General features: G+C 42.8%; 1 protein-coding gene across 1 annotated transcript in view; it reads right to left on the bottom strand.

The window, feature by feature from the left end:
- The window catches only part of MEGF11 (multiple EGF like domains 11), a 344,912-nt gene that overhangs the window by 133,813 nt on the left and 183,927 nt on the right, over positions 1–27,172 (bottom strand). Inside the window, exon 6 of the mRNA XM_044283159.1 lies at positions 2,661–2,873. Within this exon, the coding sequence (XP_044139094.1) occupies positions 2,661–2,873 (213 nt within the window). The remainder of the gene's footprint in view (positions 1–2,660; positions 2,874–27,172) is intronic.

The raw sequence follows: 27,172 nt of genomic DNA, 5'->3' as shown, positions 1-27,172 counted from the left end.
CAGTGGGTGTACTGTGCCAGGAGGCTGTGAGACATTAGCTGGGAAAGCCGCAATGGTTCACAGGGTGTGAATTGTACCTAATAGGAGAGTCAGGGACATTAATGTATTAGTGAGAGCTTGGACGGGTGAGTGTTTATTGTTTTGTTGTTCTGCTTTTGCTGGTGTGCAACAATAAATGCACTGTTTGGACCTTAAACCGGGTGTCCGTGAAGAAATCTGTGAGGATGATCCCCTGAAAGAAAGATAACCCTTACAATGGGTAGACCCAGTTAAGACAATGCAGCATGGTGGCTCGGTGGTTAGTACTGGTACCTTGTAGAGCTGGGGTCTGGGGTTCAAATCCAACACTGCTCTTCTACACTGCAAAGGCATAGTGATATGGACCTTAGATTGTGAGCTCCACTGGGGACAGTGATGATAATGTCTGTAAAGTGCTGCAGAATATGTTGGTGCTATATAAGAGTGTAAAATATATAAACACTTACCGTGATTAAGAGTATAGTATGTCATGGTTTTCTTTGCTGTTTGTGAAAGAATTCAAACTCAGTGGGACATTAAACACTATATAAGGCACCCACAGAGTACATTGCCCATTTGCTGGTTAATTATCCTTCCCTAACAACCTGAAAAAATACTAGAAAATAGGCATTTATGTAGGTGGGACAATACATCATAGTTGTTTTACGGGATATGAAATAAAAGTCACATTTTAATATTTCCACTATGTTCCAGCAATCACCTCAATTCCTTTCTGCAAATGTGCTTCAGCTTATCAATATGTCCTTCCACAGGATCTCCATAAGGATAAGGGTCCATTCACACGTCCGTTTTTTCTTTCCTGATCTGTTCCGTTTTTTCAGGAACAGATCAGGACCAGATCTGGACCCATTCATTTTCAATGGGTCCTGGAAAAAATCGGACAGCACAATGTGTGCTGTCCGTTTCCGTTGTTCCGTTCCGCATGTCCGTTTAAATATAAAACATGTCCTATTCTTGTCCTGAAAAATCGGATCCTGGTACAATACAAAGTCAATGGATCCGCAAAAAACGGATGACATTCGGATGTCATTCCGTATGTCATCCGTTTTTTGCGGATTCCGTTCCTGGAAACACATAACAAATTTTTTTTTTTTTTTTTTTTTTTCTTCAATTTTTTTTCAAAGAAATCCAAACAACTTTATTTGATTATTGAAATGTATACATGTGTCCGTTTTTTGCGGATCCGCAAAAAACGGATGACATACGGAAACATTTTCAGGAACAACGGATCCGCAAAAAACGGACCGTTTTTCAGGATGAAAAAAAACAGGACGTGTGAATGGACCCTAAAGCTAGTTTCACCCTAGTGCTAAACTGTTCCGGCAGTTTCGGTAAATAAACAGCCTGTCTGAGTTAATTGTATCTGGCATAGCCGGAAACTGCCACAGCATGACCAGGCCCTATTGACTATTATGAGACCCGGTGGGGATCAGGCCTGGTTCCAACATTAGTGCTGAGATTCGCCCAGACAAATACCGCTGCAAGCAGAAATTCTGGTCCAACTGAATACTGGCACTAATGCCAGAAACAGGTCATATCCCTGCTTAGTCCCATTATAGTCAATGGGCTCTGGCAGGGAAAGGTAGTATCTGGCTATGCTGGACACAATTAACTCCGGCAGGCTGTTCCTCTAAGAACAGCTTACTCGAACTGATAGTGTGACACTAGCCTAGGACTCTGACTTGGCCATTCCAAAACGCAATCCTCTGTTTCAACCATTCTTTAGCATCATGAAGGGATTATTCAATGTAGAGATCCAAATAATTCCAGAGCGATCACTTCCTTTTTTTTTTTTTTTTACAACTGTTAAGTGATAGTAAAATTGACCTATATATTGCTAATGTTACACAGTAGATTGAATTTGGTTGCAAACGGCATAATTAACCTAAAATGAATTCACCAGATCAGTACTTGGGATGTGCTCTTTTGTCATCTTAAAAATTCTATTCAGCCATATCTGATTGACTTCCAGTCATTATATCTCCAGCAAGTTGCCCATTTCCCTAGGAGTACAGGCACATGATCAGTTTTCTGGGTGTAGTTCTGGAAGCCAAAATCAGTGGATCATAGAAGGAAAGAAAGTATTAAAGCAGTTGTGCAAGAATGTTTTTTCTTTTTTGCAACATACCACCCCCTCCAACACACACACTTGGCCAGACCTGTAAAGAGAAGCTCACTTATCTGCTTCCCTGCGCTGGCTCCTCGCTCCTTCTCTTCCAGGCCTAGGTTGCCCCTCTGGGGTCTCTCATTGTAAACATCTGGCCTTGGGTGGAGACTGGATCTACTTGCATCATGTGACCATTTGTCATGACCTAAGTGATGCCGGTCACCACTGCAACCAGTGATTGGCTGCAGGTGATGTCAAACCAGATGTTTACAACGAAGGAGCCCAAAGGAGCAACCTAGGCCTGGAAGGGAAGGAGTGAGGAGCCAGAATGTGTGTCCATACCTTAATAGTATTGGGTAATATCAATTGCGTTCCGCCTGCACATTTAGTAGTAATATCGACTATCACATGGTTTGAGCGGTGATGATAGTATAAAGAATTTCCCTATAGCAAACTGCTGTTGCTTGAGCCACAAAAATATCTGAATATCTTATCATCTGCAGACTATACATACCCACGAGTGTTGGTCAGGTTACAAGGACAATTCTTGTTACACTTCAGTCCATACAATCCCTCGGCGCACACACGCTCCTCACAAAGGATTCCTTTAAAACCTGGTTCGCATAAACAGGCACCATTGATGTGGTAACACTTGGCTCCATTCTGGCAGTCACATCTTTCGGCACACTGGTAACCATAGGTGCCGACGGGGCATTCCTCTTGGCACCTGTAGATGATGGAAATGAACAATGTCATCAAGCCTCATAATTGCCAATATTCTCAAATAATGTAGATTTATCAACAGAGTGTTTCCAAAAATGTGGGTTATATAAACCCCGTTATAGGGCACATTATTACCTTATCATTAAAATATCTATACCCCACAAGCCCAAATCCTATCAAATTGTTAACAATACATTCATTGGATGGGTAATTATATACAGTAGTTGCAAGAACTTTTCTTGGGGAAAACCTTTCCAGGGTCTAATCCTATCATGGCTAATCTCCAGCACTCCAGCTGTGTCAAAACTACAACTCCCAAGATGTACACTTGCTTGACTGTCAAGCAAGTGTACATCTTGGGAGTCGTAGCTTCGCCACACCTGGAGTGACGGAGGTTAGCCATTACTGGTCTAATCTATAAAACTGTAACTAGAAATGTGGGGTAATTAACAACACCAAAGAAGAACCAAATTGCTGGAAGTAAAATATGGGAAAACTTCTTTAAAAGACCATCCAAAATGTAGTGAGAAATATTCTCCCGATTGGGTGGTCCCCTAAATATGCAGTCTAATATACACAGAATATAGGGTAATTTAAAAACCAGAAAACTAAGGCTTGTATGGGGGTAGAGTTTTGTAGATGTTTCACTGTACAGTACTGTGCAAAAGTTTTAGGCAGCTGTGGGAAAGATTCTGCAACGTAAGAGTGTTTTCAAAAATATAAGCGAGGCAGGACGACAATTTCAAACATACAGCCAATATCATTTAGGGCTCATTAAGACGGCCATATGCTATCCGCAAAAATGTGGATCCGTTTTTTTGCGGATTAGATGCTGACCCATTCACTTCTATGGGGCCCTTTTCTATTCCACGGTTCCACAAAACAAATGAAACATCCGCAAAAAACGGATAGCATTCAGTATTTTTGCGGACAGCATATGGCCGTCTGAATGAGCCCTAAGAAAAACGACGAGTCCTGGACATGGTGATCTGGCTCCAAAGTGTTTGAGCTCAACATCAACCAGTCTGTCTGGGATTACATGAAGAGACAGAAGGATTTGAGCAAGCCTACATCCACAGATCTGTGGTTAGCTCGCAAAGATGTTTGGAACCAAATGTACCAAGAAAAACTGATGCTGTTCTGAAGGTAAAGGTTGATCACACCAAATATTGATTGGATTTAGAATTCTCCTGTGTCTATTCACTTAGCATTTTGTTAATTGATAAAAAATAAACTGTTAACACTTCTATTTAGTAAGTATTCGTTTCCATGCCTGCCTAAAACTTTTCCCCAATTCTGTATATATAGGGTTATTACAACAAACTGAAGAATATTTCCATGCTTAAAAAGTCTGACATGTCTGTTTTGGTAAATACTGGAAGTCTTTATGAAATACCAATACTGGAGAATCTTTTCTTATAATTCTGCATTATTCTTCTGGTATTCCTTCTCATGTTTATGAATGAATTGACAACTGAGTGTTATTGGTTTGGGAGGGTGTATCTGCCATTGTCCAATCAGTGCTTCCAGTATCAGACTGTGCTGGGACACACCTCTTCAATCAATGTGCAGAGGGTGCGGCAGTTGCAGAGAGAGCAGAGCCTCTAGGTGTAACGGCAACACCCCAATTGCTCCTAGAGGGTAGTTTACATATATCGAAACTTTATTTTTCTCAGCAATGTAGTCACGTATGAACATGGGACCAACACAGATGCCTTCAACTACCAGGCACACATGCAGAAGGTCAGCCAGTTTCATAGGTACAAACCTGCTGACAGATGCCCTTTAAACGATGCAGCCAAAAAAAGGGTTCCTGGAAAACGTCAGAATTTATCCTGAAGACCTTACAGTTGTCAGATGCATTTTAGGTTCTTAAGTTTCATGGAGGAAATGTCAGTCACTCATCAATTTGTTTTTCAATTTCTTAGTATATTTAAAAAAAAATATTAGTTTATTTCAATGTTTTTGTTGTATAATTGACAATGTCCTACACACATTTGCAAATGTTTCTCTCTAATCTACATGGTTGGCCTGATCTTCCTTTCAGACACAATATTGTGCTGTGCATAGACAGCCTAATTTTATGCCTGGCTTGGCTATGCTCTCTTCATTCGCTGTAATTCCATCAGCACAACAGTTCTATCACGAGCGCGAGCAAGAATCATTTAAATACACACAACTTAACATCAATTAATAACCATGCGTCAAGACAAAAAAGGTGATGATGATAATAAAACATGTGTGCATGTGTCTCCATACATAACCTCAATTACTTATAAGACGGTGTGAACCTCTGAATCAATATTTAAACCAAGTGGAAGGAGTTGTAGTAATTTATGTATCCACATGAGCTCCTTCTTATCAAGGAGAAAAGCAATCACCAATCCTCTTGATACAAATAACCCTGTGTATTCCCATAAAGGGAAATAAACCTTTTAAAGCCTCACCATGTTCCACCATAAGATTTACCCTGAACTATTAGACGACTTTCACACTCGCGTTTTGGGCGGATCCGTCATGGATCTGCAAAAACGGATCCGTTACAATAATAGAACCGCATGCATCCGTCATGAACGGATCTGTTTGTATTACGGATCCGTCATGAACTCCAATGAAAGTCAGTGGGAGACAGATCCGTTTTCTATTGTGCCAGATTGTGTCAGAGAAAACGGATCCATCCCCATTGACTTACACTGTGTGCCAGGACGGACTCAGTTTAATCAAACAGACACCAAAACGCTGCAGCGGACCCTTTTACATTTAGAATGCATTAGAATGCAAACTGATCCGTTTTGGACCGCTTGTAAGAGCCCTGTACGGATCTCACAAACGGAAAGCCAAACCGCCAGTGTGAAAGTAGCCTTAAATGGAACTTCTTTTTTATTGTCTCAATGGCATTTAAGTCCTTGCGAATTCTTAATTTAAAGCTTTTTTTCTGAGCTTTTAATACAGATGACCTCCTCTGGATAGGTCACCAGTATCTGATGGGTGGGAGTCTGACACCCGGAACCCCCGCCGATCAGCTGTCTGAGGAGGCAGCGGTGCTCCACCTATCAAATACTGGTAACCTATCCTGAGAACAGGTCATTAGTATAAAAGTCGTGGAAAACCCTTTTAAGACTACTTTCACACTAGCGTTTTAGTTTTCCACTATGGAGATCCATCATGGGGTCTAAATACTAGAAAAAAACGCTTCAGTTCATAGTCAATGGGGCCAAAACTGAACTGAGCAGAACGGAATGCTCCAACATGTCGTAGTTTTATTTCCGTCCTGGGATCCTGAGCAAGACGGATCCAGCATGAACCCCAATGCATGACCCCTCAATGGGTACAGATCTGTTTTTTCTGCCACAATATCCTGTATAAAACGGATCCATCCTCCATTGACTTTCAATGGAGCTCATGATGGATCCGTCTTGGCTATGTTAAAGATAATACAACCGGATCCGTTCATAACGGATGCAGATGGTTGTATTATCGGTAACGGAATTGTTTTTGCTGAACCCGGCCGGATCCAGCAAAAACACTGGTGTAAAAGTAGCCTAAGTTCTCTTGATGCTCAGTATGGGAGACACACAATGGAACGACTTGTAAGGCGCTGCTGAGATGTGGATGCAGATTCTAAATTAGATGCAAAAGGACTAATCAGAGGTAGAGAAGAGCGAATCGATTCCTACTAATCCCCAGATGTGAATGAATTGCCTGCAGACTGCAATAAAGCTCCATCAGGGTATTACCAGTTGTGGTTAGTGTCCCTGAAAAGTGCTACCAGTGTCAGAGAGGCATATGTGATGAACTATTTACCAGCCTTTTGATTGGCAGGACCCTTGCTGTATGCAGTAGTCCCCTGTAGGGTATCAGGACATCAGTATTACACCATAATCTAAAGAGGTCTGTTGCGGCAACAGGTTTTCTTCAGTGGTGATGTCTCACTTCAGCAAGTGGCAAAAGTTAATAAGAGGCACTTACTAATGTATTGCTATTATCCATATTGCTTCCTTTGCTGGCTGGATTCATTTTTCCATCACATTGTCCCCTGCCCGTTTCCATGGTTACAACCACCCTGCAAATCCAGCAGCGGTGGCCGTGCTTGCACACTATAGGACAAAGTGTCGGCCTCTCTGGTGGCCTGGACTGTGGGAGCGCACAGAGGCTGGTACTTTGTTCTACAATGTGCAAGCACGGCCACTGCTGCTGGATTGCAGGGTGGTCGTAGCCCCTAGATACAAGCAGTGCATATATAATAGCAATACATTAGTAAGTGCCTTGTATTATCTTTCTCTATATGATAAACGCCATTTGCTGAAGTGAGACAACCCCTTTAACTTGTTCAGATTGTCAATTTACTAAAAGCCAATAACATAACTGACATGAAGTTGATTATCCAAGACCTAGAAAAATGAATGATGGAGGTACAGCCCCCATACTCTTATTAATCAATGAAAGCATTTCTCAATATGGCTGCCCCTGCATGTAGTCATCAGCCGATGGCTTCTGTATTTCTAGCTCGCGGAAAATGGTGAATATTAGTTGATGACTAAATTCTTTCCATACGCCGTCACTAAATTCTTTCCATGTACCGCTAACCGCAGGAAGAATATCTCCGGCGTATCGGTCCCTCTATGATCACAAGTATTTTTTTTATTTTTTATTATTATTTAAAAGAGCTGTTATGTAAACTCGTGTACACCTAGCTGCGCGCCCCTGCGCTGCTCTCTATAAACAGAACTTTCTGTGAGTTTCTGCTATTGACGAGGTCTTTGTGCGCATGGGATCAGATGCTGAGACTGCTCGCCTCCTGTGTGCACCGTGCCTGGCACGCCAGCCTGCCTCATTCTGTCTGTACGGGGAGTGTGACCAGCAAAGCTCACACCTGCTGAGATCTGGCACAGATACACAGAAATGGCTGCCTCTGACACTGCTGGGGAAAAATAAGCTTGCTTTACAGAAACAAGCTATCTATACGATAGAATTAACTCTTTGGGAAAAGCCTAGGAGAAATCGAGGAGCTCTTCCCCATGGATTCATCTAAGTGTCAGTTTTAGGGGCTTGTTAATGATAATTTATAGCATGTCCTATGTGCCGCTCCAGGTGTATTATTCTCAAAGTGAACTGCTCTATCCAGTCATCCGGCCGTGCAGAGCACATGCTGGGAAGGAGACCTCTCCGGGGGCCAGGGGAGCATATCCCGGCATGGGCTGGGGTCCAGGAACTGCAAGCGGAATACTAATCACTTGTTATCCAGAGCAAGGACAAGTCTCGCTTAACACTTTCTGCTCTGCTGCCTGCTCCGCGGGTGACATTAATAAAGGATTAGTACACCCTTGGGGCGAAGAGAAGATCAATATCTGGTAAAATATACTGTAGAATATCCAGAATGACGCCATTGGCAGGGTTAATGGTGAAAAAAACGAATATGACGGGTTACTAAAGATGTCATATCTTCAATTCCTATATGCGCAGCTGAAATCTAGTGGTGCTTCTAGTATTCTGCAACCTAAGTCATTCATTGTGATTGTAATATAACGCTAGACCCTTCAGTCTCTAAAGTTTTCCAGAAAAGCAGGTGTATCTGGAAAGGTCAATGTCTGGCCAACATTTGGACAGCTCTAGTAAACCAATGTAAAAACGACTGCCCTCGAGCCAGATGTCCTACCTGTGCCTGGCTAAGCCTTGGTCTTCGCATATCTCCTTCTACCTACGTACAGCTGGCAGGATGCAAGTGGTTAAGGCTTTATCAGCCAGAAGGATGCAGCAACTGGAAATTAAATATTGACGACTCATGTCCTTTACATAATTATCTCTCCCCCCCGTCACCCCCTCACAAACAAGCAATTCTGCTAACTTGTTTAGTTAGAGATCAAACAGCTTAGGCTGCTAATGAATTTTATACAAACACCCTATTAATGAACACAGCGGATAATCACAGGAGGTTGGAGATATCTTCTCCATGCTTGGCTCGTATCTGCGCAACTGGCTCTGCCTCGCATCCCTCTCAACGATTACGGTAAATCCAGAGTTGCCATGTTTTAAAGACAAACCCGGCCACTTCTTGGTAAAGGAGGCTCAGGCCCTGAGACATCACTGGTTTGTCTTCTGCATGACCAAAACGAACCATAACATAGTTGCCAACTGTCCCGAATTTGCAGGGACTGTCTCTGATGTTCTGAGACAGTCCCAGCAAATTTGGGTTGTGTTGGATAACAATAACATGGCCCATGAGAGGGCGGTTCCAGGTGGAGATTGGGTGTTCCCAGGGGCAGGGATTTAGATGCTCCGATTTTACCAACCAAAACGTTGGTAAGTATGCCATGATAATTGTCTTCAAATGGTTTATCTGGAGAGCATGTTGACCAGAAAATTGTAATGAAAGAAATTAGGATTACTTTATTATCCATTCTGAATGAAGTGTGTACGATCTCCTTGTGCTTGTGTGTATTTGCTATCAATAACATTGTTAGACCTCCAACAGTGACCAATAGGCAATGCATTGCTCCTGTCAGCAGGGTCGGCACCACCCATAAGCAGAGTAGGCCACCGCGTAGAGCGCACTTTTGCTGAGGGTGCCGGCACTCTGGAGTCTGGCCGCCAGTTGCGTTGCGAGGTGGGTGCGGCGGGTGCGGGCCGCACCGGGTGACACCAGACTACTTGTGTCGCTGATCTGATCCTGTACTTGCCGGCTGTGCGGGCATGAGTTCATTCACTTCGGCGCGCAATCCCGCAAGACCTGTGACCTCCCGAGGTGGGTCTTGCGGGATCACGCGTCGCAGGATGGGATTGTGCGCCAAATACACTGAACTTAACTGAACTCATGCTCGCACAGCCGGCAAGTACAGACTGAACAGGATCAGAGAAACAAGCACTGGAGGGCAGTCTGGGGTAAAAATTAACTTGTGTGGGGGCAAAATTACTTAGTGGGGGCAAATTACATAATGGAGGGCAGTGTGGGGGCAAAATTACTTAATGGAGGGCAGTGTGGGGGGCAAACAACATAATGTGGGGCAGTGTGGGGGGCAAAATAATGTGGGACAGTGTGGGGGCAAATTACATAATGTGGGGCAGATTACATAATGTGTAGTAGTGTGCAGGGCCGTCTTTAATATTGATTAGGCCCTGGTCAAAAATTTACTTGGGCCCCCTGGATCCCGCCTTCCCACACCTTAGCAGGCAATCACGCCCTCCACCACAACACACACACAACAAATCCACACATCTGGTAGAGTACAGTGAATGACTGTAAATACTTCCAGTTCTGAAGACTCCAGCGGCTCAGGATCAGTGCTCTGGGCAGCTGGGCTCAGGGTGGAAGTGGGCACCGCTCTGCAGGAAGGAGACCAGGGCTCGGCTCACCCTAGTATTACAGTGCACCCCAGCACCCCACAGTATGCAGTATAGCACCCTATAGTATACAGCACCACACAGTATGCAGTATAGCACCCCACACTATACAGTACCCCACAGTATATAGTAGAGCAGTATAGCAGCCCACAGTATACGGCACCCCACAGTATACACCTCACTGTATACAGCACCCCAAACTATACACGATAAAGCCCCCCACACACAGTATACAGCCCACCACACAGTATACAGCCCACCACACAGTATACAGCCCACTACACAGTATACAGGCCCCCACACAGTATACAGGCCCCCCACAGTATACAGCCCACCACAGTATACAGCACCCCACTATACAGTAGTTTACAGTATATTAACATAACAGCCCCTGTCACCTTTTTCTGATGCAATCTTCACACAAAAAAGCTCCACAGTTAACTTCTGCAACACTCCTGATAGGACCTGTGATGACCTCATAGCCATGTGACCAGTAATTGCTAGGTTACTGGTCACATGGTGATGATGTCATTAAGGTCCTAGATCACAACGTTAAAGTACACAGACAGCTTGACACCCGGGGCAGTAGCTAGCAGGGCACAAGAGGCAGCTACCTTGGGCCCCCCAGGAGAAACTGGGCCCGGGGCAGCTGCCCCTTTTGCCCCTAGGTAAAGACGGCCCTGGTAGTGTGGGGGCATATTACTTAATGTGGGGCAGTGTGGGGGAAAATTACTTAATGTGAGGCAGTGTGGGGGGCAAATTACTTAATGTGAGGCAGTGTGGGGGCATATTACTTAATGTGGGGCAGTGTAGGGGGCAGTATTACTAATGAGGGCATTCTAGAAGGGAATTACTATTGGTGGGACTATGAGGAGCACTATTACTATTAGTTCTTCAGGATAGTATTTGTGGCATTGGGGCGGGGGCACAGCGAGCAGCAGGATAACACTGTGGGGACTCCAGGTTGGGGGATGATGATAGAAAAGTGAGGACACTAAGATGTCTGTGTGTCACACTCTGCATAGACGAGGCGGCTGAGATGTTTCCTGACCGAATTGAGAAGATGATGACAGAGAAGATCTACATTAGAGGAGACGTCACCTGGAGGTCCTGGATGTGAGAGGTACGTGCTGCTGTACAGGTGAAACTCTGAAAATTTTAATATCATGCAAAGTTCTTTTATTTCAGCAATGCAACTTATAATTTGGATGATTATGGCTTATATCTTATGAAACTCCAAAGTCACACTTTTGAGGTTCCCTTTGCTCAGGCGGCATGGATTAATTAGTAGACTAGAATGTGACACTTTGAGCCTAGAATATTGAACCTTTTCACAAAATTCTAATTTTAAGCTGCATTTATGCAATTCCTTTTAATTTGCATTACTGAAATAAATGGACTTTTGCACGATATTCTAATTTTCACCTGGAGTTTCACCTGTATATGTGCAATGCTGCTATTTTATGTTTTGCATATGAGAAAATGTTTACAATTAAAATGTTTTAATTAAATGTTCTATTTTACATTTTTTATTATTTGGTTGAAAGGCTGATTGGGGAGGGGGGATTGTAACGGGACTGCTGTAGAATATCTCAAATTAGCTGGTCAAGTAAAATGTTGCATGCAACAATCATTAAATAGGTGGACGACAAAAAAGGGGTGGGTCAAAGAGAGTAGTCAATGGGCGGAGTCAAGGGGGACGGTAAAATTAGCTGTAAGTGAAGCCAGTGAGAATTAAAGAGCCACTGTACTTTTACACAATTTAATTTAATAGAGAATGGTGTAACTAGCAAATTTCTACATCAATTCATTCAAAAAAAAATCTGCCTACATCCATCTGAAAGAAAGTTGTAAATTCATGGCCACTAGGGCTCTCACTAAAACCTAATTTTCAGCCCACTGCCTGTTGCAAGATAAGATCTGTCCCTGGAAACAGAGACACAGAAGAGGGGAGAGAGGAAGTGGGGGCATGTTAGAGCTAGCTAAGATTATGAGTCTGATGAAAGAACTGCTTCTACACAGCTTCTGAAAATCACAGGAGTCTCCTGTTTGTCTGTAAGCGTGATCTCCCCCTCCTTATCTGTTCTGTGAGCTCAGGAGCTAAAAACAAACATAGTGGGAAGTAAGGGAAAGGCCCTCACGGCGGTACAGTGGTGGCAGATTCCACAAATAGAAGACACACGCTGCTTGTGACAGAAATGCATCTAGCTGTGCAGCTGAAACAGGGAATAATATGGCTGAAAACGGCATTGGGGCAGCCCAACAAAGACATATTCCTTCACAGGTATGATTGTACAAAGAAGCACAGCTATTATACAAACGTTGAAAACTCAGATACTCTTTAAAAGGTACTATAAACCCAAAAATGAACAGAAAATAAAATAAAAAATTCCCAGTTCTTCCTCCCATCGTCTCCTCCCTTCCCATGGTCCAATTTTATCTCATATTACAGTTAAAACTTAAATATGTATAAAAAAATCTTGTATCAAAGGAGGTCAGTCATGTTACCCTTCTCCTCGTCATACCCTGGCACAGGCTGTAAGATACAGTAAGTGCCTGGAGCCAGAGCCTCCCTGCTTTGCCCTGCCTGCAGTAAGACAAAAATATGGCTAAGCCCCAACTCTTTGATTAGCACAAACCCCACAGCCAATGACCAGTCGAGGATGGAGCAGATCAGCAGATTAACCACATTGTTCTCTGCAGGATTTCTCTAAGACCATTTGTATCAGGATCACGCATGCAAGTACACAGATCACTGACCAGAACCCCTTACAACACAGTATACTTGAACTGAGCCTTTGTTAATGTACACTGGAACAGCTGTTGGCCAGTGAAGCTATCTAGATATTAATTACAAAATTATGTATGTTTTATGCCAATCTGTGTCAACATTATTTATTTTCCAGGTACTGTGCCTCTAAGAGGTTATTGTGTTGATTTTCTATGTATACTGGTGGTCGTGGTAGGCTAAGGAGAACTCTAGTCTTGTGTAGCGTATCACCTCAAAGGTTCTGTACTCGAAGGAACTGGGGTATGTAGTGGACACCTCAAGGTCTTGAGTACGATGTGTATAAAAGATCTGTCAGTTGTGAGATGGTACAGTACAGGATCAGTAGTGCAACCAAGATCTGAAGGTCTGTGGAGATGAGTTGGGTCGTGCCAGCATTAGTTGCGGAAAATGCAATGGCCATGAGAATCCTGCTAAGTGACTACAAACTACTTCTAGCATCCTGATCCTGAACCAGACTGATGCCATTCTTGGGTCTGCTGGGGAGAGTGCTTAATGGCGGAAAAGGCTTTGTGTATGCTGCAAGTGGTTTCTGACCAGTTTCAGCATGTTCCTGTACTGTGCTGGGAGAAGCTAACTCACCCCTGCCTTGTACCTACCTGTGTGCCAATCAGAGAATGTAACCGCTAAGAAGTGCCCTCATCAGAGACTGTAACCACTAAGCTGTGTGCCCATCGGACACTCTAACCACTAAGGGTCCATTCACACGTCCGCAATTTCATTCTGCATTTTGCGAAACTGAATTGCGGACCCATTCATTTCTATGGGGCAGCACAATGTGCTGCCCGGATACGGAATTGCAGACCCGCACTTCTGGGTCCGCAATTCCGTTTCCGAAAAAAATAGAACATGTCCTATTCTTGTCCGCAATTGCTGAATGGAGCCTAAGGCTCTTCAGTTATTTCAATCAGTTATTGTAAGCCAAAACTAGGTGCGGATTAAAAACACAGAACAAGTATAAATCTTTCCATTATACCTGATCTCTGAGTCGGCTTCACTACTGGTTTTGGCTCATAATAACTGATTGAAATGACTGACCAAAGGTGTCAACTTTGCCTAATCTATGTGGCCATCAGAAACTCTAACCACTAAGCAGTGTGCTAGTTCAACCACAAAGTCACGTGCCACGTCTGTAACCATTACACTGTGTAAATGTTTGTTCTTTTTAATTGTGCTTTGTCTGCCTCCATTACGGAGCCATCTTCAAGTGCGGCACAGAGCCTGGCCAAGGGCCACACAGCAAAGACCTTTCTACCTTCTCCAGCATCTATTGTAAGGAATACACCTGAGTCATTAGCACAGAGATAAGGCAGGTCCAAACATGACCCTGACAGTTAAAGAACAGATCTATGCTGGATCTCCCACTGAAGTTGTGGTCAATGCTCCTATTGTTGCTAATGAATTTCCCATTTAGAGACAATTCACACCTTCATCCTGATGTGAAAATGTTTAAACAATGCAGTGTATTGGAGGTGCTCGGGAATGTCAAATAACCACTGTTCAGATTTTCCTGGATTAACAATACAAGACTCAAGAGCATATTCAACATCCGCTGAACAAATCACCCGTGCTAGGCTCTCAAGGGCGCTATAGTGTGACTGGGACGGTGTATCTATAAACTGTTATTATAAAAGCATGAAAAGCAGTTACTTCATACTTTTTCTCTGTATTAACCCTTTAACGACAAGGTCTGAAAAGGCCTTAAAAGGGGTTGTGCATGTTGGGGGGGGGGGGGGGCCTTGCGCCTCCTGGGCAAACCTGCAAAGGGAAGCACACTTCATGACCTATACCAATATGCCAATAGCCCAAACCAATTAAGAGCATCAACAAAAAAATAATAATATATAAATGTTTACTGAAAGAACAACACGTAAATATAAAAAAATACCATTGCGAAAAAACGTATACCGTATTTTTCGCCGTATAAGACGCACTTTTTCTTCCCCCCTGCGTCTTATACGGCGAATGCAGTCAGTTTTACATCGCAAGCTGCGATGTAAAGAGAGCGGGGACTCGGGGAGGGACTGGGAGGAGGAGCTGGGGCTGGCAATAGCGGCGGAGCGGTGCAGTCACTGTACTATAGCCCCGCCCCACCGTATACTAATATAATATGTCATATTCAATTAATGGTTATTAAATATGCCCCTTTATGCCTAATAGTACCTTAAATCCTAAGCGCATCCGTACAATGCAGGCCGGGCGGGCGGCAGCGTAACTCCCTGATGTCACGTGCCTGCACCGCCTACTTTATGAATAAAGCAGGCGGCGCAGGCAAGTGACGTCAGTGAGTGACGCGCCGCGCCGGCCGCCCGGCCTGCCGGCATTGTACTGAAGCGCTTAGGATTTAAGGTACTATTAGGAATAAAGAGGCATATTTAATAACTATTAATTGAACAAGACATATTATATTAGTATACTGGAGCGGCGGGGGATCTGTGGATGGCACAGTTATGGGCTGGGAGGGTCTGTGGATGACACATGTATAACAGTGCCATCCACAGATCCCCCCCTGTAACAGTGCCAGCCACAGATCCCCCTGTAACAGTGCAAGCCACAGATCCCCCCATAACAGTGTCTGTCATCCACAGATCCCCCCATAACAGTGTCCGTCATCCACAGTTCCCCCATAACAGTGTCTGTCATCCACAGTTCCCCCCATAACAGTGTCCGTCATCCACAGATCCCCCCATAACAGTGTCCGTCATCCACAGATCCCCCCATAACAGTGTCTGTCATCCACAGATCCCCCCATAACAGTGTCCGTCATCCACAGATCCCCCTATAACAGTGTCCGTCATCCACAGATCCCCCCCATAACAGTGTCCGTCATCCACAGATCCCCCCATAACAGTGTCCGTCATCCACAGATCCCCAGTAATAGTGCCATCCACAGACCACATAGTTCCAAACCCACCAAACCCACAGCACACCTTTTGGTTGAAAATATATTTTTTCTTATTTTCCTCCCCAAAAACCTTATACGATTTTTGGGGAGGTATAAGACGGTGCGTCTTATACGGCGAAAAATACGGTATATATATATATATATATATATATATATATATATATATATATATATATATATAGCTTAATATATAGCTGTGATGGCTAACCTCCGTCACTCTAGCTGTGGTAAAACTACAACTCCCAAGTTGTACACTTGCTCGGCTGTTCTCAGAACTCTATAGAAATGAATGGCACATGCTGGGAGTCATAGTTTCACCACAGCTGGAGTGCCGGAGGTTAGCCATCACTGGTATATACAGGGAGTGCAGAATTATTAGGCAAGTTGTATTTTTGAGGATTAATTTTATTATTGAACAACAACCATGTTCTCAATGAACCCAAAAAACTCATTAATATCAAAGCTGAATATTTTTGGAAGTAGTTTTTAGTTTGTTTTTAGTTTTAGCTATTTTAGGGGGATATCTGTGTGTGCAGGTGACTATTACTGTACATAATTATTAGGCAACTTAACAAAAAACAAATATATACCCATTTCAATTATTTATTTTTACCAGTGAAACCAATATAACATCTCAACATTCACAAATATACATTTCTGACATTCAAAAACAAAACAAAAACAAATAAGTGACCAATATAGCCACCTTTCTTTGCAAGGACACTCAAAAGCCTGCCATCCATGGATTCTGTCAGTGTTTTGATCTGTTCACCATCAACATTGCGTGCAGCAGCAACCACAGCCTCCCAGACACTGTTCAGAGAGGTGTACTGTTTTCCCTCCTTGTAAATCTCACATTTGATGATGGACCACAGGTTCTCAATGGGGTTCAGATCAGGTGAACAAGGAGGCCATGTCATTAGATTTTCTTCTTTTATACCCTTTCTTGCCAGCCACGTTGTGGAGTACTTGGACGCGTGTGATGGAGCATTGTCCTGCATGAAAATCATGTTTTTCTTACCTTGCAGACTTCTTCCTGTACCACTGCTTGAAGAAGGTGTCTTCCAGAAACTGGCAGTAGGACTGGGAGTTGAGCTTGACTCCATCCTCAACCCAAAAAGGCCCCACAAGCTCATCTTTGATGATACCAGCCCAAACCAGTACTCCACCTCCACCTTGCTGGCGTCTGAGTCGGACTGGAGCTCTCTGCCCTTTACCAATCCAGCCATCTGGCCCATCAAGACTCACTCTCATTTCATCAGTCCATAAAAGCTTAGAAAAATCAGTCTTGAGATATTTCTTGGCCCAGTCTTGACGTTTCAGCTTGTGTGTCTTGTTCAGTGGTGGTCGTCTTTCAGCCTTTCTTACCTTGGCCATGTCTCTGAGTATTGAACACCTTGTGCTTTTGGGCACTCCAGTGATGTTGCAGCTCTGAAATATGGCCAAACTGGTGGCAAGTGGCATCTTGGCAGCTGCACGCTTGACTTTTCTCAGTTCATGGGCAGTTATTTTGCGCCTTGGTTTTTCCACACGCTTCTTGCGACCCTGTTGACTATTTTGAATGAAACGCTTGATTGTTCGATGATCACGCTTCAGAAGCTTTGCAATCTTAAGAGTGCTGCATCCCTCTGCAAGATATCTCACTATTTTTGACTTTTCTGAGCCTGTCAAGTCCTTCTTTTGACCCATTTTGCCAAAGGAAAGGAAGTTGCCTAATAATTATGCACACCTGTTATAGGGTGTTGATGTCATTAGACCACACCTCTTCTCATTACAGAGATGCACATCACCTAATATGCTTAATTGGTAGTAGGCTTTCGAGCCTATACAGCTTGGAGTAAGACAACATGCATAAAGAGGATGATGTGGTCAAAATACTCATTTGCCTAATAATTCTGCACGTAGTGTAGTATTACTGGCCTATGCTGGTGCAACTGTGCCATGTAATTAAACAAGTAGAAAAATATAAAGGATATATGTCAGGGCACAGCTGCAACAGCTAAAACAGCCAAATAGCATGGGCAGAGACATAAAAGACATAAAAAAAGATTAAATTATAGGCTGGATACCCACAAAATAGTATATTGTATGAAAGATCTAAAATATCATGCACCAACTAGGAACACCAGCAAAGACACAATGCCGTTAGATGTTCATACCCATAGTAGCCAATGGTCCATTCCATTCCGTGAATGAATACCTCAAGGAATACTTATCTGCTTCCCGACACTGGCTCCTCGGCCTCCACTGCTTCATTTGGGTCCCTATATGTAAACTTTCGGTTTTATGCCATTGCAGCCAATCGCTCACCACAGCAGTGACCTGCTCACATGACGCAAGGGGAGCAGGTCACTGCTATGGCCAACAATTGGCTGCGGCGGCATCAAACCAGAAGTTTACATCCAGGGCCTCAGCGTACCAGTGGAGAGTGGAAAGCGCCAGAGCCAACGTCGGGAAGTGGGTAAGTATGCTTCCCTTCACAGGTCTGACCAGGAGGAGGGGTTTGCCAACCCCCACAGTTACAGGTGGAAACAGTTCACCTTACTAAGGCTTATTACCTCAGAATAAATGCACACATTACCTAATATCTATCTTTTCCCTTACTGGTGGTTTAGTTACTTGCACTTTTTAATCATTTTGTCCTTGCTGTAATAGAAATCAGCTCCCCGTGCACTGGTGCCCGTGATAGACTTATGTTTACACACAGCAACCAATCTGAAGCGGCAAAGCTGCAGTGGGAGGGAGGGAGCAGCAGTCTGGACCAATGATGAGACAGGAGGTGTGTCTTGGACTACCTCAGACTCCCTGTCAGCACTGTAGCGACGCTGTAGTCACAGACTACAGCACTGTTCTAATGGAGCTGAGGTAAAAACAGCCAAGGAATGAGGAAAATAAATTTCAGGCAATCATCCCCTGTCAGTAATGACCTACTGTACATATAATTTTTGAACTCCTGACTGGAGGGTAGCTTTAACCGAAAAGTTTCAATAATCAACAGAAAACCCAAAGGCATTACATATCCTAAATTGAGCAGGTAACCTCATGTTCTCCATGGTGCCTCTTCGCCCGTATTACTCTAGTTTATAATGTATACAGCAATCTTAGAGAGGAAATAAAGGACAGAGGTGAAAGTTGTGCCGTACACAGAATATTTCAGAAATAAATCAGTATGCTGCACACTTGAAACTTGCATAACGTCTTGTTCTAAGCAATATTGCTGGAATTTTTGATCATTATAGTCATTATATGCAAGTGAAAATTGCATGAGTTATAGCAGAACTTGCATGTCTTATTATTGAACCAAGCTATGCAATTATACTGGACCCTGTAGTGCTGCCATATTTAAAGGAGTTTTCTAGGATTAGAGCACTGATTAGTGAAAAACGTAACAAGTAAGAGAATAAAGTAATCAAATAAAATAATTAACGGCTCTTCTGCTCTTACTGGCCTCCATCCATGGAGTGATGTATTGTCCTTCTGACCACATCATCAATAGCTCTGAGCAACCATGCATCAAGTAGGAGCAGAATAGATATGTAGGCACTAAAGAGTGAATCACGACTTCACTTATCTTATCCTACCTAGACTATATACTGATTATACCTATGAGACCAATTGGTGTACCTCTAAAATATGCAATAAAGATAATAGGTAGGCACTCCCTTACTCTGGTCCTCCGCTCAGTGAAGGACTTCAGAGATTGGCATTTTCATCCACTTGGTGGTGCTCAGCAAAAAAGATTCCAATAATCCACAACTGAAAAGATGCAAAATTCAGCACTCACCACAAAATTCAATCCTTTATTTTTCCATTAAAGGGAACGTGTCATGGCGATATGTCATTTTTAGTTCTGCTCACGTCGCCCAGGCGTACTCTGACTCCTTGAGTGCGCCTGCGCGAGATGTGGAGACGTAGAAGGGTGAAGTGGCCAATGGTGGGCAGTAACAATCATGGCGAAGGAGGCTGGATTAGGGCACGGCTACTGACTTTGAGGAAGCAAGGGGCAGTCTCCTTGACTTCTATATGAAAATTAGCATATGCCGAGAACGAGATATACAGATTTATAACACAACAACCAAGACCCAAAAACAGGAATGATGCATCAAGGACTAGATACTTCTAGTCAAAGTAATGAGCACAACTAAAAAGGACATATCTCCATGACAGGTTCATGGCTCACCAGGATGTGGTATGTGGTGTAGGTGATGGCCGTTTTGCGTCACTTCTCCTCTATGAGCCCGTAGAAGGATTTAATTTTACTAGCGGAGATTAGCGCATTTTGCATCTTCTCAGTTATGGTGTACCTTTAATGTTTGTCACCCTACTGTCCCAATTTCACAACAGTTGCCATCCTGAATGAATCTTGAAATACAAAACTGAAATAAGTTCATATTCCTGACTCTTCATGCTGTAGAACATACACAAAATTAAAACGGCATGCACAGCATCACTAGCCCATGCTGTCATGTACACTGGAATGACTACAAATCCAAAAATTTACTACTGTACATCAGTAGCCATATGCATGAGGCAGATGATTTCAAGAATAATTTGGGAATAAAAAAAATGTTGAAAATTTGGATGGGGCGGCTCACCCTACTTTAGGATTGATATGGTGCACCTGCTGCATTTGATGCACCCAAATCAAGAAAGAAAGGTTTGTAGTAGAAAAATAGAAGGGCACTCAGCATAAGGAGTCACATTGATTCATGAAAGTTCGAACAGTACGATTTATTGAACACCTCTACAACAATAAAACCATATATAATAACAACTATAATTGAAAAGCATTAATCTAGACACCATAAAACATATGGACAATTATAAGCAATATGTAAAGCGGAGACAGAGCTTACAGTTAAAATGTCCAATATAGAAATAGGGGAAAAAAAATTGTTCAAATAGAATATTCGGATAAAATGTCCAATATCACAAAGGAATGCACTTGAGCATTAAGGTAAGTTGTATACTTATATAAGCAATCATGTTTTCTTTTTCAAATCAATATATTTCGAGTTAAATAGTAGACTTAGGCTATCTCTGTTGAAGCCAGTTCGTGGCGTCCCACGTTTTTTCGATAGTATTGTAGTCGATAAGGGAAAACAATGTTTGACGAATAAATGATCATAAACTTGTACTCAACTTATTCGTAGCCAGCACTGTAGTATAAATGAAGTTTTCCACTATGGCGTAATAGATCTCGATTTCAGCGTCCCACGTGGTATAGCCTGTTTGCGATCTTCTGTTATTCGGCCATATAACACAAATCAGATCTTTCTCTGAAAAGTAACGAACTTGGGTTTGGCGTCCCACGTGTTCAAATTATTCATACACAGATTCGATAGTTGACCCAGGCACTGTAGTTATCGAGTCACGCACATTCACATTCAATGGACCTAATTTAATTGCAGCAGGGTTAGATGCTTGCTTTTTCCTCGATCCTGTGGGCATTCCTCTCCAGGTGTTGTGTCTTTCGGGTCTTTACAATCTGTTCAGTCTTGTCTTTTCCAAGAAATGTGAGTTATGATTATAATCCTACTATGCAAATCCATAAGTTGAGCACCAAACGCGTTTTAGAGTGTTGCCTTACTCCTTCCTCAGTGGTAATGTTTGCATAGGGTGTTGGTTGTCTTTTATATCCCTCCTTCATAGGTTCCTCATAAGATATGGACCAGATTCCCCAAAAACAGGGTTCCTAATAAGATATGGACCGGATTCCCACAAAAAATGCTATTGCGGTTTTGTTGCGTTTTCAATGCGTTTTTTGGGGGGTCCATGCGTTTTTTTGTTTCTATAGGAATGATAAATTTCAAGAAGAAGCCACAAAAATGAGAGAAGAGTTTATAACAAAGGATTATCCCGAAAAAATATTAGACAATGCACTACAGAAAATAGAATTGATGGATAACTACAGTGCCTGGGTCAACTATCGAATCTGTGTATGAATAATTTAAACACGTGGGACGCCAAACCCAAGTTCGTTACTTTTCAGAGAAAGATCTGATTTGTGTTATATGGCCGAATAACAGAAGGCTATACCACGTGGGAAGCTGAAATCGAGATCGAGATCTATTACGCCATAGTGGAAAACTTCATTTATACTACAGTGCCGGCTGCGAAAAGGTTAAGTACAAGTTTATGATCATTTATTCGTCGAACATTGTTTTCCCTTATTGACTATAATACTATTGAAAAAACGTGGGACGCCACGAACTGGCTTCAACAGAGATAGCCTAAGTCGACTATTTAACTCGAAATATATTGATTCGAAAAAAAAAACATGATTGCTTATATAAGTATACAACTTACCTTAATGCTCAAGTGCATTCCTTTGTGATATTGGACATTTTATCCGAATATTCTATTTGAACAATTTCTTTTCCCCTTTTTTCCCCTTTTTCTATATTGGACATTTTAACTGTAAGCTCTGTCTCCGCTTAACATATTGCTTATAATTGCTTTTCAATTATAGTTGTTATTATATATGGTTTTATTGTTGTAGAGGTGTTCAATAAATCGTACTGTTCGAACTTTCATGAATCGATGTGACTCCTTATGCTGAGTGCCCTTATATTTTTCTACAACAAAAAATGTATCCAATGATTTGGCCTATTAGCATCCTAACAAAATGTCCAGGCGTCTCAGCCAGTCAAGGCCTGGATATATTGGATAGTGAGTATAAGGTACAGTTGGTTACCTTACCATTTTGGTGCAATACATTGTACAACTATTATACATTCTGGGCCAGATCAACTTAGTTGGGAGCCTGTTGGGCAAAACAGTGAGTGGGGGACCCTCAACTAATGAGATGGCTATGAAATGGTTAAAAAATAAACTAGGTTATGCTCACCTTGATGATCCCCCACTACTGCTGTTCCGACGGGTTTTCCCGCACTCCACTTCCTGCTCCTGTTTCAACATGGCAGGAAATGCCACTCAAACATTCACTGGCTAACGATTCCCAGCGGGGACCCAGGCACTGTTGGAACAGCAGAGGAGGGGGACCGATAGATATAAACTAGTAGAGAAGAGAAAATCAATTTGAAAAAAAAATCTAATTCAACCTAAAAATTCCAGTTGCATCCAAATCCAAGTTTTTGATGATTTGATTTGGGCGAATTTTGGGTTTAGGAGAGAGAGAGAGAAAAGCCAAGAGGGAATAAATATGAGTCCTAGCAGTCCTGAGAGAGTCATACATACATCTTCAGGCCAATTAGAGCACTTTCGACATGGGTGAAATCGATTCAGACCTGAATTAATCGACCGATTCGGCTTAAATGAACCCGAATTGAATTTTCAGCAATGCTCTGTAAGCTACTATATTTTTTTTTTATCATTTCATGGCCATCCAAGATCTTTTTCTTCTACTGGAATACTCCTTTAAGTTGAAAAAAATGCATAATATAGTATAATTTTAGGGCCAAGCCACTCTGGTTGTTAAGAGCTTAAAGAAGGGATAATTGAAGTCCCCCTCAAGACTTCAGGTGGTGAGGGACCTTGCTTACCTTCTCTACAATCTGACCCTGCTTCATAAGCTTATCTTTCGAAAAAAGCTTATATTTAAAGATCAGCAAATCTGTTGAAATTCCTTTCAGGTCCAGTTCTCATTTAAAAAAGTTCTGTTAGGGCACAAATCAATTCTATCCAAATTAAATATGCTCCAATTGTCTGAGAGAAAGAGACAGACAGACTCCTAGGACTTATATTTTTTCTGGAAAGTCTCCTTGACATGAGAGACAGACAGAGAAAGAGGGAGACCGGTATGAAACGAGAGCATCTGGTATGCGATGTATGAGTGCATAATATTGGAGGCCAGGCATTGCCCCTCTTGGTTTCTAGGAAAGATATTAAAATTTCCTGGCCTCTCTCATGACAGCATAAGTAAGATGTGCTAATTTTCATATATTTTTCCCAGAAACCTAGAGTAGCAGTAACTGGCTTATGATAATCCTAATGTGTACTCGCTACCTTCTATAAGGAGAAACAGTGCCCCAACCAAGGCCTCTCAGGCAGCCAAGAAAGTTTTCTTGATGCTGGGTTTCTGGGGAAAAAAATAGACGAAAATCAGCACATCTTACATCTGCTGACATCAGGCTTAGGAAGACTAATTTGAATATCTTTTCCAGAAACTCACAGGGGCATTGCCGGGCCTACAATACTATGCATACTTCGGCTCACACAACGCCTATATACTGTTCAGAAACCCAGAGTATCTCTCTCTTTCTCTCTTGTGTCCTAGAGTCTTTCTAGACAAAATATAAGTCCTTAGAGTCTCTCACTTTCTGATTCGCCCGAAACGAATCGCAAAAAATTCAGGATCGTTAGACACTCGGTAAGAATCTCGAACCGGTAAAATCAATTCACTCACCCTTACTTATATTAAATGCTGACAAGAATTATCCCTTAAAGGATTTAATTTTATCTATATTTACACAAATGGAAGAAGAACTAGGCGTGCATACTTGTTTGACATGCGGCCAATGCTTTACAAATAAACGGTGGTAATAATGCTAATGCTCTGAGCGGAGCAGACACAGGCGGTATGTAAACCTGTAAAACATGTCCTCTGCTTCTTTAATAAAACACAATATTGAGTTTCAGTATTGAACCCTGCATCACTGAAAGTGTCCGCCGATGACTTCAGCAGTTCTTAAAGCCATCAGCCATTATTGTTTACAGCGGTAAGTAGCAGAATGCTTCCCAAACCTTAATTAAAAAGGACATCCACGTTGTGAGAAACATTACAGCGGGTTAAATGGACTGCAAAGACAATCGGTGTGTGTGGGCTCACCTTAGTCATTTGTAATATCGCCGAGGTTGGGTTTAATTGTTACAGTAACAGAATGTGACAAGAAGGCATAGTAAAAAAAAAGTATGCGTTTTTCAGGGACGGACTGAGAACTTAAAGTGGCCCTGGAAAAAAAACAACTAAAAGTGGCCCCATGTTGTAGGTGTGTCTAAAGGCAGGATAACAGAAGTAGGCGGGGACAGTAATACCATACTGCAGCACAAAATACTGCCACCCAAGCTACAGTATGAAACCGTATCGTCGTCCCGAGGATAGCAATACATAAATCTCTGTGTGAGCTGTGATTCACAATCTTATATACGAAGACTGTATGACCCTTGTTGCAGACCACAAACCGTGGGTTGGCAAAACACGGTCATCGGCCACGTGAACTCCGCATAGCGGTGTGGACCTATTACCTTCAATTGTTCCAGGACCGCAAAATGCTGTGAAAGATAGGGCGTGTCTGCACCCAGGACCCAAAAGTGTTTCCGTGCGTCTCCGTGGGCTTCCGGGTCCGTGCCTCAGCGTTGCAAAAGATAGGACATGTCCTATCTTTCTCCACACCCTGCGAATCGCAGACAATGTCAATGGGTCCGCACTGACCGTGTTTTGAAGACCCATGGTCTGCGGTCCGCAACATGGGCATGGCGGCACCATGGTCGTGTGAATGTAGCCTTAATGATTTATGTTATATATTACTAGGAATGATCCTTGTATCTTTCATGTATGGGACAGTAATGACTTGTAGACTAGACCAGTGATGGTGAAGCTTTTACAGACCGAGTGCCAAAAGTGTAACCCAAAATCCCACAACTCATTATCATTTAGCTATAATCGCCTGCCTACATTCGGTGCACTGCCTGTGCCGTTCATAGTGCGCCCTGCGCTGATGAATGGCATATTGGTACACCATAGACTTTTTCCAGGGTGCGGGTGCCCACAGAGAGGCCTCTGAGTGCCGCCTCTGGCACCAGTGCCATAGGTTCGCCACCACTGTCCTAGATGATACATAGTAGCTGGCGGCAGGTGACCACCACGCTGCAGAGGCTTCTATAGGAGTGCATTGGGCACACACTACTTTTGGCTGCTACGGTGACTGCAGATACATGTGCAGTGCTGGCCTAATAAGATGTCACACGATAATGCTGTCTATCAAAGGTTACCATTATGTAGCTCTAATTATAGTTATGTAGCAATTCTCCTAATTATGTAGCAGTTCGCTCAAAGCACGTCTCTGTGCACATCTGCATTTGAGGCTCTGTCGCATATTCCATCACATTTGATGAAGCAAAATAACACGTTATGCAGCACTAATTTTTCTAGTAAAATGACAGACAAAATGACAGACTCCATTATAAGTCAATAAGGTCCAAAGGAAGCCATTGGTGTCGTAAAAACATAGAAATGACAGCAGAAAAAGTCCACCCTGGCCCTAGTGCCCTTATAATATTACTTATCTTAGGATGGACATGTTTACCCCAGGCATGAGTAAATGTACTTACTGTATATTTCTCAACCATGTCAGATAGGAGTGTGTTCCAAGCCTCTACTACTCTATTTCCAGACACTGGGTCCGACCCCCCCCCCCTCCTTCTTCTTCTTGTTTTTTTATTTTATTATTAAAAAAATTTCCCTCCTGAACCTCTATGCCACTTCGGGGGGGGGGGGGGGGGGGGGGTTCATAGTGGAAGTCCTCCCTTTGGCGCTCACTGGGGCCATGACGTGGATAGAGGGCGCATTCCTTTCTTTCCTCGGGAAACACCCTGGTATTGGGGCTCCTGCTTGGTGGTAGTTGGGGTGCCCATGATAGTAGACGTTTGGTCAGGAGGCAAGGCAGGAGGGTGGATGCAGGGCCAGCAGAGTATGGAGATAATGATTTGTCTCTTTACTAAGTGGATGATGAGAGTTGTAGTACTAGTAGCAGAAAAATCATAATTTAGAAGTACTGTATCTGGGCAGCAATTATCACAACACCATATGGGCAACACAATATGAAGTTAGTAGTACTTCCAGTCTCTCCCTATACTCCTTACAGTCTTTCCAAGTAACCATAGGCATGCAATTAGGCTCTTAACTACTACTGCAGTACCTGAACTGAGGGATGCAGATTAAGTCATGAATTAAGAGTTCATAACAAAGTGCGGCAGGTGCTTAAGCAATGAATGCCTCCAATAGCAGTAAGGTCCTTTGCCATAAAAGTCTACACCTTACTGGTGTTATCTTGCATGGCCCTGCAGGTTCAAGACCTTCTCAAGATGTCAAGACGTTCTTTGGTAAAATGAAGTCTCAGAGATAGCAGTTCTCTGAAACTTGAGGACTTGTCTGGAGAGCTTCTCTCACACACATCTGTCCTGCAGCACTCTTCTAACTAACTAAACAGGGGCAGACCTGGGTCCATCACCCTAACAAATATAATGATAAACAAATGTTAACCAAATAGTTGCCTGTACACCTGTCATGGGACTTACATAGGAAAAACTA

The sequence above is a fragment of the Bufo gargarizans genome, chromosome 2, assembly GCF_014858855.1.
Source record: "Bufo gargarizans isolate SCDJY-AF-19 chromosome 2, ASM1485885v1, whole genome shotgun sequence".
In the NCBI taxonomy this organism is placed as follows: Eukaryota; Metazoa; Chordata; class Amphibia; order Anura; family Bufonidae; genus Bufo; species Bufo gargarizans.
This window is presented reverse-complemented; position numbering and strand designations above follow the sequence as displayed.